The following is an 18,280-nucleotide window of genomic DNA, read 5'->3' on the forward strand; positions in this document are numbered from 1 at the left end:
ATTAAAATTCTATAAAAAGTCCTTTTAATGTTATAAGTGGCTCCAAGTAATCATGTATTGGGACAAAGCAGGTCATAATGTTTGCATGAACTGCCTGTTTCCTTAAGGTGAAAATGAAAAACTGAATCAATCAATTTTTATTTTCCCTTAATCCTTATTCACAGGTACCTGAAATACATATAACTAAAGTTTAGGATTCTGAAAAAATTAGGCTAATTGAACTTTAACCCTTTGCCATATCCTTGACCTTTAGGGTGCGAAACAGTCAATCAGTTATGCTCAGTAGATGTTACTGTGAAATTGTGGTGCTCAATTTTCGTGGTTTTTCAGAAAAATAATTTTTTTGTGGACAATTGATTTTATGGATAAATATCAGTCAACACATGTACTTATATTACTCTTAAAACATAGTGGACATGAATTTGTGGAGAAAGTATACACACAAAATCAGTGACAATGCATAATAAATTATTATACATAAGTAGAGAGAAGTAACAGAGCAAATGATTTGATATGGACATGAGTATTGAAAATCCTGATCAGGAGTTTTTGTCAAGATGTCATGTTTAGAAACAAGCTGAATTAACAACAAAAATGAGAGAACCTAGTTGAAGACACCCATTTTCTCCTATCATCCTATCAGGATTTTTTACTTGATATCTAAAATGTGTATCAGAATGCTGGTCTTTTTTACAGAGAGAGGTTACAACAGTTATCCAAACCAAAAGAACCAAAAGTAGAATGGTGGACAAATGTCGGGTAAGTCTTGTGTACAAATATATCACTAACTTTTAATATGTTGATGATAGAAAACATTTTTTATTCTTTAAGGATCTTAAAAAGATCATCAATTGTTACTGAAATGTATGGTTTGCATACCATTACAAACACAGTTGAAACACAAAATAATCCAGTAATTGAGTGATACTTATTTTGTTTTTAAAATATGACTAATTCAACAGACTAAGAGAAAGTGAAAAAATATCAACAGATTAAGCACATACTGTTTGTCAACTTGTCTCTAAAATAAATTAAACAGCTTTTAATAACCTTGTTAATTGAGATATACCCAATCTAGGTATTCTTTCTTACCAAAATGATATTTCATTATTAATGAATGAAAAAGAAATAAGACACCTGAATAAATTTCACTGACCTATAATGTCCATCTTTGACAAAAGCAACAGCTACCGTAGATTTCTATCTCATCAGGATGTGTTTATTAGGGCCAAGTTTCATCGAGATAGAAAAGCAAATGGGCCATGATTATCACTGTGTTCTATACATGTATAATGAAATATGGTAAGGAATAAGATCAGAAGAGTTTGAACAAAGCAATTACAAAGAGAGTAATTCTTAGGAGGTGACCAGGACACACATTGTGGTTAAACTTAACAGAAGCATGTACACCTAATAGACAATAGAATTAGATTAAGAAGTTTTTAGTATAAAGAGGGTGGGGGGTAGGGGGAAGGAATATACACAAGGTAAGGAAGAGAAGAAATGAGGAGAGAGAAATGGCATGATTAAGATCTAGTGATTTAGTTCAAATCTCAGGAAATCAATGCAGAATAAAATGGAACTGAAAACTACAGTGTTATAATTCTTAACTTATGTTCCCCCATACGTCCATGGAAAAGACAGACAGGAAGGAAGCTATGGGGTGATACTTGTGTGTTCTATTATTTCCATATACCCTCAATACCTTTATACATAATAAAAACTATCTTGTTAATATGAATAGCTACTCATTAATTTTTTATATCAGATGAAGGTGATGGAGAATAAAGATCATTTGAATTAGACCTTTTGTGATTAGAAATGTTCCAAGGTAGTTAAGCCCAAGATTTCATTAACTAAGTGAAGAACAGTCACCATACTGATATGGCTGATAGGGTTTCAGTAGTTACAATTGATTGTTTGTGGAGATAATCAGGAGATTGAATTGCCAGAGAATCACATGCTTGAACAGGTGACAGACATGTTGAAGGCCAGCACTGATAGCGATTCTATTGAGTGCTCATGTTCAGTGCTAATGATTTGCCAGTTGGACACTTTCCAATATGGCTGTTCTCCATTGATATCCGGAGAGACAGCTATCACAATGTACTCTATAAGTAATTTAAATGACCCCCTCCCCTGTACTGTAAAAGAGAGACTGTTGCATTTAATTGCAAGATATCTACAATGAAATAATGCTTATATTTTCTAAAAGTAAAATTTCAATCAAAAATGATCTCAAAGTGAGGTTTAAGAGTTAGCGACAGACTTTTACATTTTAGCATGTTTGAGGACAATATCCTTACTTCTCTTCTTAAAAATGAAAAATGAAATAAAAAGTTGCCATAGAAAACAGTTTAAACCAATGCATAATGTAAAGATTAATTATATATGGCGAATCATGATGGTTATAAAAACAAAATGTCCAATTTGTAAAAACACCAAATGGCCTTAAATATTGATATTTGGTCATTACAAGTTTAAAGGAATAATACCAACAATGTTTGCGAAAAGAAATGCCCTTGACCTATAGCGAAGGTCAAAGGGGTCAAATATGTAGAAACATTCAAATAATTTCTTATGATTAACTGTAAAGATCCATAATCATTTACTTTATATAATTTATTTCTTGAGTGATCAAATTTGTAAAGGCTAAAAAACCTTGACTTTCAGTAAGGCATAAAGGGTCAAATTTAAAAAAAATCGATATCTTTTTAACAACTGGACATAATACTACAAAATGTGTTAAAAAAATAAATGACCTTGATCCATTATACATTAAGTCCAATTGAGCCTCTTGTTATGTGGAATTTTCCATGGATGACTGTGACAGTCTTGAGTTAATGTATGGTCTGCTTTGTTTTCAGACCAAATGTTATGTGGGGGACCCAGGAGATGTTATGGCCCATCAGCCAGGAGGCAAAAGAGGCCACTCCAACAGATCGGGTAGTTAACCTTGCAACTCCAAAGAAAAACTTTCAAACAGGAATGCATGCTGGGAGGTAAATCAAATTTTTACTCAATTTTTTAAGACAGCTTTCCATAAAGCCATTTAGATTTTTATCTTTTTATAAAATTTTAGGTAAGTAGTAGAATAAAACATTTTGATTTGATTTCAATTTATTACATAAAGTGTTTTGACCTTGACAATCGGAAATATTCACACCGGAGTATTGTCATAGTTTCGTTTGTATAAAGTTTGCTTAAGAAATGAAGTTATATGAGATATGTCACTTCGTTGTTTAATTTTCTATAAATACTAACAATGACTATCACCTTTAACTTAAAACCACAAACTCCTCAGGTATATTACAATACATGTACAAAACCTTTGCAAACATTTTATTAAAACTTCCCTTTAGAAGTTGATAGAACAAATGTCAATGAATGGGTACCTTGATACCTTTCTACAATCAGTAAAAGTGACCTTGACATTGAACCAACACAAACTCCTCTAAATTGATGTTAGTGTGATGACATACATAACACTGAACCCTCTATTAAACGTGGATGGCAAGAAAAGACATTATGGGGTAAAATCATTCCAAGCAAGCTGATAAAGTTTAACGGACAGCACTGATTATTCAATGAGGTGTGAAGTACAGGTATTCACAATACATATCCATATTAGATATTACTAATACCTATGATTATAAACCTGATGGTTTTCACTAGATTTACCTAAAGGCAACAAGTGTGAATTTTGTAATACAATGTCTATAATGTACCATACAAAAAAAATTCACATACTTAACAACGATTATCTTATTTCAATTTCAATTAAGTCAAAATCAGATTATTGTTATATTATGTTCATATGGTTAGGCTAACTCTACTCGCCCCAGAACAGGTTAATCCTGATCTTCAAGGGTCAGGTGGTGAAACTCTATTGTTAGCTTAACCAGTTGTCAATTTTAGTTTCAAAATTAAATATATACATAAAATTCTGAAGACATTAAAACAATATCATAATAAATTGATTGATTTTAATACACGAGTTCATTGATCTGATTAAAACTATCTGTCACATTTGGAAATATTGATAAAGAAAAAAAATGTATCTGTTAATATGGCTTTGAATCTTTTAGCCCAGTATTTAAGTCCAGTGTGTTAGGGTAGTTGTGACGTTTGGCGGTATATTATAACGTAGTACCACTTCCTTCACAACCAGACCTGTCTTCCTGTTACATTTTCCAAGTTGTAGACGATATGATCAGGATCTGTACTTTCTGTATTAAAAAGGACTCTCTATCTGAATTTTAACTACAAAAAAAAGGTGCAACATTTTCATCAGAGTGGAACATCAAGTGTTCAGGACATTCACAGGATAAATAACCTACAGACGGATTTGAATTATTTCTTTGAAACATGTTAGCTAATCCAAATACATTTGGATAGAAAGAAAAACATGTATATCTAGTAAAAACATGTCTGAACATTTTTTGACATTGATAGAAATGAAAAATATTATGCATTAGGACTGTTAAGTGTTAAAAAGTACAATTCAAATTTTGGAATTTCTATAGAACTGCATTCTAACAAACAAAAGATTGCAATGAAGAAGGAAGTGAAAATAACAGTTATTGATGAAAAGGGGGAGAGGAACAGCCCTATCATGGCTAGGACTCCTACTCCCCCCAAATCACCCCTAATGCCCCCTCTATCAAATCGTGTGATGACAAGTCAATCCTTTATTGATGCAAACGATGACTTGTTGGTGAAGGACTATAGTGTATACAATAAATATGATCAATATGAAAACATACGCAAAAACAGGGCACACACAGGAATCCAAAGTATGTATATTGGCAGTGATAAGAAATGGACATTTCTTACACCAAGAACAGAAGAAAATGAAAATTTAAGGTATGTATACCATCAGTTGGATAGTTTTGTGATGTGAAGTCTGTCTATCTATATGTCCATTCATATTGCATCCTGTTACTTGGGAGTTAAACAAGTGCTATATGATTTACAATAATAAACTTCGATGTTTTTTTTTTTATCCTTTCCGACTTTATATATGAAAGAGCTTGGATCATCATTTTGATATTTTTGCTCCAGTGCTTAATAATGCATTCACTGTAAAATGTTTAGAGGTTACATGTCAGGTCAAGGTCACCAACAGCTGATTTAGAAAATTACACCAACAACACAAAAGGAAACACCTTTCAATACAAATGAACAACTGGCCAAATAAATGTGTTTAAGTACATCATACAAATCAAGGAAGTGACTGTTAATGATGGGAGATATCCCTATAATGCAATAAATTTTCAATATAAGGGGACTTCACAAGTCATCAAGTAGATTCATAATTCAAGTATGGCATGAAGATATATCTACTGATGTCAGAAAATAACTGGTACAATTTTTCAACCTTTTGAAAATTTCAGACAAACAAGACCTTACTTACATTACGAATGTCCAACATCAAGGTCAATGATATGTTAAAATTTCTAGAAAAATCCTCAACATTATTGCTTATCTATCCTAACAGTGACAGAGTGCTTCACCAGTATTATTACTTTACACTGTATAAACGTTTTCAAAACTTCAAAATCAATTTCAAGATATGTTGTATTTATTTCAAGGTTATTCCTCTATCAGATAGGGTTACTAAATGTTTTGTCTTTTAAGCTATGAAATTGTGATGATCCCACTGTTTTAGATGCAACAAATTTCAATTCAAAAACTTCCTATTGTACCATATATATGACGTAATTTGGTCTTAAGGACATTCAGGCCTTTAACAAATTTTTATATGCCTATTTAATGTTGACCTTGAATGAAGGTCATTGTTCTGTAGATAGGTGTTCACCATTTTCAGTTTGCTACACACTGGATCATCCAGTCTACTTCCAGGATTTATTATCACCAATCAAATGTCAGAATGAAATAGGATGGAGTTTTTATGAGGGTTTTTTGTCTTTTATTTCCATTATTAATGAATTGATTTTTTGTATTCTTTGTATGTATTGTGTGTTGTATTGATCAACTGAACCCTCATAGCCTATGTTGGTGAAATTCGGAAAAATAATTAAATTGAACAGATAAATTATAGTAAATCATGTACAACTTACAGTAATTCAGCTCACTGTAATGTTTAAAATCTAAAAACCTTAAATAAACAAACCATAAAAATCATCATTTTTAAAATGTATTTTACTATGGTTGACTTGTATTTAATTTAGATAATGTCAATATACCCAGGTATATGTAAAATTTATAAGATAAGACCTCACATACCTGCATGTTAAAATAAACACATTTAACAAGCCCTGGCATGAAATTCTTAAGATTTCACCATTATATACATAAATAGAATTAGCTGAATATTATTACCATAACAGTGTGTTAGGTACTTTGCAGGAGGCAATATATGTTAACTCCAATCTGTCTTTTTTAAATTCTGAATATATTTCATTAAAAGTTAAACCATTTGTATTCAGTGAATCAACCTCTCTTGTCACTACAGATGCTAAAAATGACAATTTTTCATTAGCTAATTTGACATCTTCCAACAATTATACTGTGGTGCGATACAATATACACTTGCCCACTGCAAAGAGAAATTTGTTATTGTATTGAAAATTTACAAATATTTAAATGAAACAATAACTATCATCAAAATGCCACTGCACCAAGAAAAGCACAATTTTGTGTCATCAAAATTGTGGTAGATCTTAAGGCAAATAAGAATTCATAATGGACAAGCAATGCTGTACCCAAAATCCATAATACATTATGTAAAGTCAATATTTCTGAAAGGCACGCTGAAAAAAAGAAGGGAACTAACTCTTATTTCTAAATATAATACCTCTGTCATGATAATATGCCAACTCTACTCACTTTACAATTGCCCAGGTTCAAAACCTGCCTCCCATGGAAGAGAGTGATAGGGGTTGGCAGTAGAAAAGATATCTTAATCATTCAAATTGCTGCTGTTCTTGATACCAAAGTGAATGAGTACATTGTTAAAATTGATTTATCATGACGTATTGGACACTCTAGAGTCTCAAGATAAAGTAAAAACAGGAGACATGCTTTAAAAGGAGATGGCCAAAACACTTCAGAAAATAAATAAATAAATGTGTTATGTTTCAGGCCGCTATTTTACTACAGTTGTGGTCGCCCATCTATGATATGGGAGAATAAGTCCAATGTGAAGGAAGCTAGCGAGCGAGTTATTGACCTGTCAGCTCCTAAACAGCCCAGTAAGGAGTACACAAACCAGGAAGTGAGGTAAGAGCTACACATTAACATATAGGTCATATATTAATCAAATCCCATGGCAGAGGTCATGGCTCTATAGGGTTCACACAGCAAGAAAGGTCAATAGGTCAGTAACAGCATGATTTCATAGAACCTAAAAGTCAAGGGGTTATATCAACAGAAATTTTATAGAGCAAGATAGGTAACAATATGGTTCATGAAAGCAGGATTTCATAGAGTATAAAAGGAGTCAATGACATAGTCATTTTAAAGATTTTAATTAACTCAGATTTTTGTTCTGATTATTCTTTCCAACATCAACAAAATAAAAAAATTCAACTGTTAACAAATAGTAACCATCAGAGAGTATTCGTTGAGTTAGTACAACCAAAGAAGTCAGACAAGTTAATGATTAGACAGGAGGGCTGCTTACAAATAAGCCTTGTCCCTACTTTTTTCTTCAAAAGAGTGGATGTTTTATGCAAGTAGTAAAAGCAGGTTGTCAGTTTGGATTTCTGAGATTCAATCTGGATCAATTTGGAAACATATAATATAGATTGTCTTGGGTTTGTTCATAAAAAAATTATGAGATAATGATGAAGGTTGTTTAAATAAAGTCTACAACATATTATAAAGAATTATTTGATTTCGAGCAAAACCCATGTTTAACAGTATCTAACACAGGGACTTGGTACAAATTCCTAGTCCTAAGATCAGTGTATACGTGTATATGTATTATATCCATCAGTGTATTTTTGAATTTGTGCCAAGTGCCTGTGGTATCATAGATTTAGAGTATTCTTGTTCATCATGAGGACTTTTCTGGATAAATCATACCTAATTTCAAGTATCTGTATGAATGGCTATTTTTCAATATGACACAGCAGAGGACACCCTGGTATAATGATTAGCAATTGCTGTTTTCTTCAACTTAATCAACAGATGTCTGGTAGTGGTGTATGACTAATTAACTTTGTTTGGGAAACCACTGTTTCTGTATCCAGTTTCATTTCATAAGATGGGGTGTATAGTGTTTTTGAAATCATGAATGTATTTATTGTCACAGGGAGCCTTTCACTGAACAAGACATGAAAAGAATGTTTCCTAATGGAAAAAGGTGGTGTACTGTCATTTATACTAATATATATTATGGTCAAACTAACACAGTAACATTACATTTTATACAATTACAGTCTTTTGATGAGGTCTTTGTATGGTTTTATTAACCTTAAAAAAATGTATACTACCAAAGGTTGAGGTGCCCTAATAAGCTTTTCCCCTTTTCATATATCATTTTCTGAATGAATCATTCATGAAGGACATAGCATGATTTTAAAAAAAGAGTAGACAAAATACTGAAATACATATGTGAACACCAATTTTTTTGGTTAAAAGTGAAAATAAAAATGTGGCAATGTTTTGCATTGAAATCATCTTTTGTCTAATGGATCAATCATTGGTTAAAAGGAAGAGAAAAAATATTATTAAACATCTTTTGTTTCATGAGACCAATGTTTGATTTGACTTTTATTATACCCCTTATCCAAATAACTCTCTATACTTAATATCTTGTCCTGAAGATTATTTTTACTAACTTATACTTGAGGTTATTAATGGACCTTTATATTGAATATGAACATAGCAAGAAGTATCATGTTCTTAAAGTTAAAAGAAATGTATCCTAAAGAACGAAAGTAAATACAAATCATTTTGGAACTAACAATTTCTTTTGGGGCTTTAACAATCACAATTAAAAGCTACAATGATTTTTTAGAGAGAGTGTGGAAGTAAACTTAATTTACATGTGTACTTTTTTTCAAAAGGTGTTATTAGTTTAACATTTAGAACATGTGTTTAATGTATGTTGTTTCTGTGTTGTTTGTTTTGATACTCCAGTTACTGTGTGATGTCCTCATAGCAAGAGACATCCTACAATTAAATCAAATTACCAGTATATTGAACATTCTTTAAGGTTTTTCCAGTACAACATCCATTTGACCAAAGTCCCAAAAATAAATCATTTCTGTCCATGTTTAAGTTCCTTGTCTGTAACTTCTAAGCAATATTTTTTATTAGCTCTAAGGGTGGTACTCACAAAACCTTGAAAACTTGGGTGGGATTTATGTCTTACTGAAGTAAAATTTATCTTGACACAGAAAAGAAACACTGTTACTATATTAGATATTACAAAACATCAGAATGACCTCTGAATTTTCATAATATAAGGTTATTACACCTTCTTCTCATTCCAATTTTAAGACTTTATATGAACCATTTGTCAATTTCTATGTCTAAACCTTGACAGAATTACCTCCCTTGTTGGTTATACAACAAATGTGGCATAATTCTGTGGTCAAATCTTATACATGAAAATAAACAGAATATTTACAATGGTAAGAGAGATACATGCCTTCTTTATGTCACTGCCATTTTACCTTTTCATGACAAAAAAAAATGAATATAGAGGAGGACCTACTTTTATTTCAAAAGTTGGTGATATTGAATGAATTCTAGAAAGAAAAAAGAAATACTTCCCATTACATGGCACTTCACACAAACCTTTTCTCTTGAATTCTCATAAGTTTAACAAATGGCTGAAATACAATTCTGTCTGTGACATGTCAAATTTTTTGTGCTGTTTTTAGAAACAGATAATGATCTCATTATATCAATAAAACCCATGATTTATTTAAATGTGATTGTTTTGTTGCAGACCGCAGTACCTGTTCAGCTGTGGGAGGTCAAGCCCTATATGGACAGTTCAAAAGGGGGCACTGTCTGCAGGTGACCGCCCACGCACTCTGTCGCTAGCGTACCCCCGTCCACCACATCGGGAATTCCAGCCCAGTCGTCAAGTGGAGACAATTATACCAGGAGGTGCTCTTAGTGCCTCAGCTTCAGAACGGATACACAGCCTAGCAATACCCAAAGAGAGGCCAAATGGGCCATTTAGATCACCACAATGGCCCGTGAGTTAAGATTTTTATATAGAAGTATATAGAATTTCACTGAAAATCTATACAAAAAAACAAATATGGAAAGGCTGTGTTTGGGGTGGCCCATAGTGATCAAAAGTTCATTTTCCTGACTTGAAACAGCTCCCAAATTTGGCCTACATCAAACAAATATTGATTATAATTATCCAACAATGAGACCATGTAGGGCCAAATTCACCATATTCAATGTAAATAGGGAAGTTGAAACAATGGTAAAGCATTCATTGGCATTTCTGATGAATTGACAATATCATCATGAGAAATACTGTGAAAATGAATATCAATTTAATATTCACCTCTTTCCACAATAACTATTGTACAATTTTCCGATGCTATTTTATTTATTTTCAAAATTCAACACAAGGGTAATAAGTAAGTCCGGAAACATGATTTTAGTTTTTCTTTTCATTCATTTCATATCATTGTTTTCTTAGGTGTCACCTGGAGCCAGAAATGCCATTTCCTCGACTCGATGTGCTGACCTTGCTCGTCCCAAGGCAACAGTCGAAGGGTACCAGCTGCCACGGGATGAGATGTGGTCTGTTACACGTGCGGCAAAACGTGGCAGTGCATCAGGCAGGATTCAGGAACTATGTAAACCACTTGTGAGAGCTTCAATGGATCATGTGCAATTTAATCCAGATGCTTTCTTGGTTAAAGAATCGGCTTTAAAGGGAGTGGTACCTAAACGTGTGGAGGAACTATCTCAACCAATTCTGCGCTAGCAGATCAGTTCAAACTGGAATTCTTGCCACTGTGATACAAATTACTTATTTACAGAAACTTTTGGTGAAAGTTAAACTTATTCTTATGGGGTTTTTTGGCCTTTGGAGAATCTCTTAAAGGGAAATAACTCTTAATGATTACCCGTGTTAGCACAACTTGATGAGAGCAGTATTATTTATCATTATGTGACATGTCACTTAATCAGTATTATTGTTAAAGTTATATGTACCATGTGATTAGTTCTATGTTTGTTTTGATAACAATAACTACATGCATTCCCATGAAATGGATTTGCACTGAAAATTGGAATGTAAAAATTGGTAATAAAATCTCTGTTAACGAAGATCTGGAATAGATTGCTTGTTTCTAAAGGATCAAGGTCTGAGGAAAGGAAAAGGAAAGTGATTTTGAGTTGATCAAAATAATTTCTCAGTAATGTTTGATTATGTCCAGTACAGATAAATAACATACAATGTGTCCTGTTCAATCATTGCCAGTTAGAATTAATATAACGTTTCCTGACAAGTAATTTAAAACTTTTCCATATTTTAAATTTTCTATAAGAACTTATCCTTTTAAAAAAATGGATATATTTTGACTTTTACGAGGTCAGACTTTAAAACTTTGATAAACTTTACACAGCAAAGCAAACAAACAACCAAATCATACATTTACAGATAAATTGCACACTTACCTAGTATTGCTGAATTAAATTTTTTTATAACAATATGTTTTTAAAATGAATATTGGATGATAAGAGCAGTAATCAACAAACTACAAGTCTTGGGACAAATGATGCATACTTTTCTAAACTGTCCCATTAAATTTGGAAATGCAATCTATAGGGAATATTTGCTCGTTTTCTAATGAAAAATGTCCTGAGAGTTTAAGATACAGACAAATCACAGAATGCATATTAATATTAGTGTCAAATCTTTTACATTTCAACATACATATATTTAAATCATTCCAAACACCAGAAAGTCTGTTACTCTAAATTAACCTAATATTTCCTGTAGAATGACCAGATACACTTACTGGTATTTTACCCTGTAGGATAACCAGACAATATTACCTTATTCATCCTGTGAGATAACCAGACACCGTTACCTTATTTATCCTGTGAGATAACCAGACACTGTTACCTTATTTATCCTGTGAGATAACCAGACACCGTTACCTTATTTATCCTGTGAGATAACCAGACACTGTTACCTTATTTATCCTGTGAGATAACCAGACACCGTTACCTTATTTATCCTGTGAGATAACCAGACACTGTTACCTTATTTATCCTGTGAGATAACCAGACAATATTACCTTATTCATCCTGTGAGATAACCAGACACCGTTACCTTATTTATCCTGTGAGATAACCAGACACTGTTACCTTATTTATCCTGTGAGATAACCAGACAATATTACCTTATTCATCCTGTGAGATAACCAGACACTGTTACCTTATTTATCCTGTGAGATAACCAGACACCGTTACCTTATTTATCCTGTGAGATAACCAGACACCGTTACCTTATTTATCCTGTGAGATAACCAGACACCGTTACCTTATTCATCCTGTGAGATAACCAGACACTGTTACCTTATTTATCCTGTGAGATAACCAGACACTGTTACCTTATTTATCCTGTGAGATAACCAGACTCCATTACCTTATTTATCCTTTGAGATAACCAGACACTGTTACCTTATTTATCCTTTGAGATAGCCAGACACTATTACCTTATTTATCTTTTGAGATAACCAGACACTGTTACCTTATTTATCCTGTGAGATAACCAGACTCCATTACCTTATTCATCAGGTGGGACAACCAAACACGATCACCTTCTTTATCCTGTGAGATAACCAGACACTATTACCTTATTTATCCTGTGAGATAACCAGACACTGTTACCTTATTTATCCTGTGAGATAACCAGACACTATTACCTTATTTATCCTGTGAGATAACCAGACACCATTACCTTATTTATCCTGTGAGATAGCCAGACAATATTACCTTATTTATCCTATAAAATGACCAGATGGTCAACACATCAATTCTTATTCAGTGACAGGACTTATTACAGGACAATGAAATACATTAGTATATTGTTTATTGTGCACATATATAAGTGGGCTTATAACCAGGTGTGGGCTTATAACCAGGTGTGGGCTTAATAACAGATAAATAAAGAATATACAAATCTTGTTTAGTTATTGATGGGTCTACGAGATATGTAAAACTATTTGAATATTTGAGAGTATTTATTGACATTTATTCCGGTCAGATCTAATTGTTATGCAGATAATTGTAGTTTCGAACAGTAGGCCCATTTTGCTGACTTACTAGCAATTCTATTCATATACAATACGACACTTTCCCTCTGAATATTGTGGTATTTTATTATATATCTGTTAAAAGTGTGCATTCGTAGACATTGTACACCAACAAATGTATTTAAATTCTGGATTTTTCTCACATAGATTTCAATAACAATCTATTTGTAACGATTTCAGAGATACGCCAAGTGATTCTTATTATTATGAGGACTTTTGCTGTGAAAACAAGAAACTGTTTGTGTGTTCTGTTTAAATCATTATGACAACCATACTATATTTTGGTTAGGTTTTGTTGTATGCGTCTTGTTTTTTCGTTTTATTTTTTAAAATACCATTGTTATCAGGAGTGAGACAAATGCAGCAAATAACCTTCTACACGTGTGTAATGTGAATTAAAATGTCAATAAAAACAAAAACTGCTTTCCGTTATCATTGAAAATAAATTGTTTCATTAGTATGCAAATATGGTTTTTTGATACATCATTTCTGAGTCACATAAGAGAAACAAAAAGTTAAGATTTTTGAGGTTTCACACAAAGCTTTGCAGGTTTCATCTGATATGAATAAGATTCATTTTAACTTCAAAGTAATGGTTTTGTCATTTCACACATAACTTTGCAGGCATTTTCTAATACAATATTCATCACTTCTCTAATTTCTTGGCCCCCAGTTTCAGGAGTCTTCCTTAACTTAAGGAAATTTTAACTCACAGAACAGCATTATATAAATTCGGACAAAACTTAAATTTCAGGAAGTTCCTTTAACTATGTAATGTTTTATAAGATTCATGAAACTGGGGTCCGGTGACTTGAGAAAGCTGTTTCTCAAATAAAGATTTTTGAGATATCCCAAAGGGTGTAGTCAAATTCATAACTTTGAAATTGGTATACCAATATTTGAAAATACATTTCGTATTTTAGTAAACAATTGCAAGGTATATTGACTTCTGTGACTGTCATATTGAAAATGACATATACAAAACAGTTCTATTGTTAATAGGTCTCAATGTCAGCATCACCTCTCCAAAAAATCTTTTTGTGTTTTGTTCCACCTTCTTGTGGAAAACTGTTGATCATTTTTATGGGTATAACCAAATTATATGTAATTGGCTGGGTTTATCATCACATAATGTATGTAACAGCTTTGGTTATCTTGAGGCATAGTCTCCTTGTAGTAGCTGGTGGCTACGTCAATAGTATACCGGAAACCTGCCACATGTTATATGTAGCAATAGGGTAAGTGTCTTACCCAAGCACATAGCCTAGTAAGCACAGACTTGTCTGTTTCTAAGCTGCCTAAGGTACACAAACCACCATAGGTAGACAGCACTGAGCCATGAATCTCTGATTTTCACCTGAGGTTGCATAGGCCAACACTCACCACCAGTTCTATACCCAATAGAATTTCTTATTTGACATCTGTTGCTATAATGAACATGAAGAGTATATTTCACAGCATCAAGGACATATATTATCAAAATATTTTTCTCAATCAAAATCAGTAATCATTTTCAGTAAGCATAAGTAATTGATTCCCTTTTTGAAGCACACAAATGACCTATATGACAGAAACCACATCTCATCAAATTCATCATGCTGAATACAGCAAATCTGTTAATCAATCTTTGATACTTTCATAAACATTTGAAGTTTTATGAGAAGTTTTCCAAGTATTATGAGAAGTCAGAACATTTTGAGTAGAGTAAACAAAACTTCTTTTAAACTGCAAAAAAACCTGCTACATCAGAATGGACCAGTTTCTTTATTCTCTGTTAATTCCTTCCTATAGAAAACTGAAATTAGAATATTTTCTTAAGTCAAAAACTGTTAGTGAAACTGGGAACCCATATTAATAAGAATCCCCATTTGAAAACAAATACTGGAAACAAAACTTTTATTGATAGTAAATGGTCATTCTGGCTTGTCAGTGGGAGAGAGGTGATGCTGACCTTGTGATCTCCTTTTCACTATCAATTCCATCACAAAAGATCTGTAAAATTTGGAAACAATATTCTTTATTTCTTTTATACAATAGATTATTCTTATCATAAAACAAGAACTATTTGTATAATATCTTGACTAATCATCAACAACTGAAAAGTCCTATGCTGAATTTTGCTTTGAAAGTACTCCATGTGACTTGTCAAGTTTAATAAGTACTAATTGTAATGATAATTATTTGATGATATCTTAAAGGAAAATTGTATAATAATCATACATGACAAAAACAAAAATAATCCCTTTCAATGTCCCATTTTTTTCATCGTAATATTTTATCCCAGGAAGGGAAATCTTTTTGAAAGAAATATTTTATGCATAAGAGTGGTTTCTTAAAAAAATCATTAAAGTAACTGATCTTTCATCAAGCAACCTGACCAGTAAGGTTTGTTTCAAGTTGAATCTTGGATAAATTGATGAACTCAATGAGGCTGATGATGTGTAATGCAAGGATGAACATTTACTAAGATGTTATATATGAAATGGATTGATATTATTTCAGAGATAAGGATGAAATAAATAAATAACAATTTTCTACTCAAATAGCATCTTCAGGTCACTTTTTGAATTGTGGTCATGAGATGAAAATCATCCTCCAATTTAAGTTTTTCACCTCCCTAGCTCAAACCAACAGTAACCAGACTCTCCATCCACAATCACCAGCTGTCAATGAAGCCCAGTCACTTTCTCCGACACCAATCTTTCATTTATTTTGAAGTAAATAACTGACTGTATCTATGATGTGATCTCTTATCTTGTCCAACAAACAGTTCAAACAGCAAATCAGAAAGGTCGATGCCTGCAAGTAGTGATCTCATCCAACACAGCCTTTGTGTTATACAAGCAATAATTTTTTTGGGTAGATGATGCTGATAGTTTGACCTTGACCTCTGTCATGAGGACGTACCTTTCACTCCCTTGCTCTTTAGATACTCGCCATACTGTTCTGGGATACTTTTGAACGCTTTGATCTTACTCTTTATTTGTTTGGGTGTGTCCTGGTAATAATTCCTCATGTCTCGCGCCATTGCCTGTTGAATATGTAAATTCATTTCATTAGTAATGTTTACTTTCATACAATTTCTGTGACAGTCCAAACCCCATGGGTTGACAATTATCATATAAGATACATTCCTCTTATCCTCAATCGTCAACAAAATATTCTTTGACTCCCCAGTGGTCGTTGCTCTTATATCGATGACAGGTTTTCAAAATACCCATCTACATGCAGGATCAACAAATTGAAAGAACTCTTTTAACTTGTAAAAATCCCTGCTGTAAGTTATATCTAAATAAATTTAAAAATATAATATATATAAGTTTATCTCATACATCTCCTTCATATGTTATTGTCCAATTTGATAATAACTTGTCTTTAACTAATATATATCTAGCATCTTGCACACAAGTTTCAATATTCTAAAGATTCATTTTATAAATAAGATTTTCCAGGTAAATATTGTAGAAAACAGACATTTCTACACCAAACCTGAAGTCATGTCTACTCTATATCTATGGTCATCAATGTTACTTCACTATGACATCTGTTAGTGTGTGATTCCATTTTATTACATATGTAAGGTGAACATCACAATAAGCTTAATTACACATGTGTAATCTGCAAAAATATGACATGAGTATATTCACTAAATAACAAGGTAATCATGAAAATTATATAAAATTGAGAACTTGGTGACCCTGATATCGTTCTAAAGGTCATGTGATGGATAATACATACAGTACGTGAAATTACAATTCTTTCTAATTTGTTATTTTGAGGCATCGTAATATCAAACCTTGACTTAAATTTGTATTTGTGTTCCTCACCTTATAATCTTCTCCATATTTCTCCATCATATAGATACAATATCGCGTTTCTGGCTCTGATAGTCTCAGCCGTCTCCTCTGGGGAATATTGGCTTCTGCCTCTAACTCTGTCAACAGTATTTAAATTCAATTAACAAAGGTGCTAAAGTTTCTTTTATCACAGTTGTACAAATGGGCCTTACTTATTAAATTTCCCAAATCATCTGGTGATTTATAATGATAAATACTTGGAATATTTGGTCCATAATACAACCCTCCCTAAGATAAGAAATTATCTAAAATGTTCTAAACAAGCCAAAGGAATCACAAAAAATTGTATTCTACACTTCAGGTCACTTCAGTTAAGTAGAGCTCTTGAGTTAGAATGTGACACAAAATTTGGAAGTAGCTTGGTGACACCTATTAGTTCCTCTACCCTATGGGTTTATGAATGATAAGAAAGTGTTATTGATGCTAAAGTGTTGACAATGCAATATCTATTCTAATACAGCTTTTCATACTGTAAAACTCTTTACCTAAAGCTACATATTGCTTGACAGCTGGTGCAGCTTCCTCCTTCATTTCTGTTTTTTTAGATGAGCCAGGAATGCTCGTAACTAGGGAATCCTGAAACAAATTCATTCAAGGGAGATAATCATTAAAAATTATATCAAACTGCCTTCTGAAATGTGATTAAAAAGACTAGAGATAGGCTAATGATAACATACTATTTATTAGAAAACAGGAAATGTTATTAGAAAATAGGATGTTAGATTGGTGATCAAAACATTGCTTGTTCGACTGCCGACAAGGAAACCTTATTGTATCTTTGGGCAAAATGTATATGTACTTTACTGGCTTGTTACACATGACTCAGCTGCAGAATGACAATGTTAGGCAGTGCTGGATATAATATGTAATGGCAACTCTAGCTGTATCCTCCTCAGGCAGTCATGACTGATAACCATGGTTATGGCAAGTAATAATAACCATGGATCATTTGTGAACTGCTTTGTAATCCTATATTGCTCTTCTGGATATTATTGCTTTCACTTAAAACTGTCTTATTTAAAATTATATTCATACATTTTCCCCAAAAGATAAGGAATTCTGCAGCTTCAATCTAAATTTCAACAAAACACATACATCTAAGCAAAAAAAACCAGAGGCCCATGGGCCTTAACGGTCATCTGACAA

General features: G+C 32.6%; 2 protein-coding genes across 2 annotated transcripts in view; one reads left to right on the top strand and one right to left on the bottom strand.

The window, feature by feature from the left end:
• LOC132548704 (testicular haploid expressed gene protein-like) overlaps positions 1–11,017 on the top strand; it is a 31,450-nt gene extending 20,433 nt beyond the window's left edge. The window contains exons 3-7 of the mRNA XM_060212586.1: positions 697–759; positions 2,868–3,002; positions 7,108–7,245; positions 9,929–10,184; positions 10,646–11,017. Coding sequence (XP_060068569.1) covers positions 697–759; positions 2,868–3,002; positions 7,108–7,245; positions 9,929–10,184; positions 10,646–10,936 — 883 coding nt within the window. The 3' untranslated portion in view covers positions 10,937–11,017. The remainder of the gene's footprint in view (positions 1–696; positions 760–2,867; positions 3,003–7,107; positions 7,246–9,928; positions 10,185–10,645) is intronic.
• LOC132548399 (uncharacterized) overlaps positions 1–18,280 on the bottom strand; it is a 50,115-nt gene that overhangs the window by 27,364 nt on the left and 4,471 nt on the right. The window contains exons 3-5 of the mRNA XM_060212267.1: positions 17,620–17,710; positions 17,105–17,211; positions 16,185–16,308 (exon numbers count right to left, since the gene is read on the bottom strand). Coding sequence (XP_060068250.1) covers positions 16,185–16,308; positions 17,105–17,211; positions 17,620–17,710 — 322 coding nt within the window. The remainder of the gene's footprint in view (positions 1–16,184; positions 16,309–17,104; positions 17,212–17,619; positions 17,711–18,280) is intronic.

Source organism: Ylistrum balloti, unplaced genomic scaffold (genome assembly GCF_031769215.1).
Source record: "Ylistrum balloti isolate Yb309-2 unplaced genomic scaffold, AGI_CSIRO_Ybal_v1 Utg369616, whole genome shotgun sequence".
NCBI classification, from domain to species: Eukaryota; Metazoa; Mollusca; class Bivalvia; order Pectinida; family Pectinidae; genus Ylistrum; species Ylistrum balloti.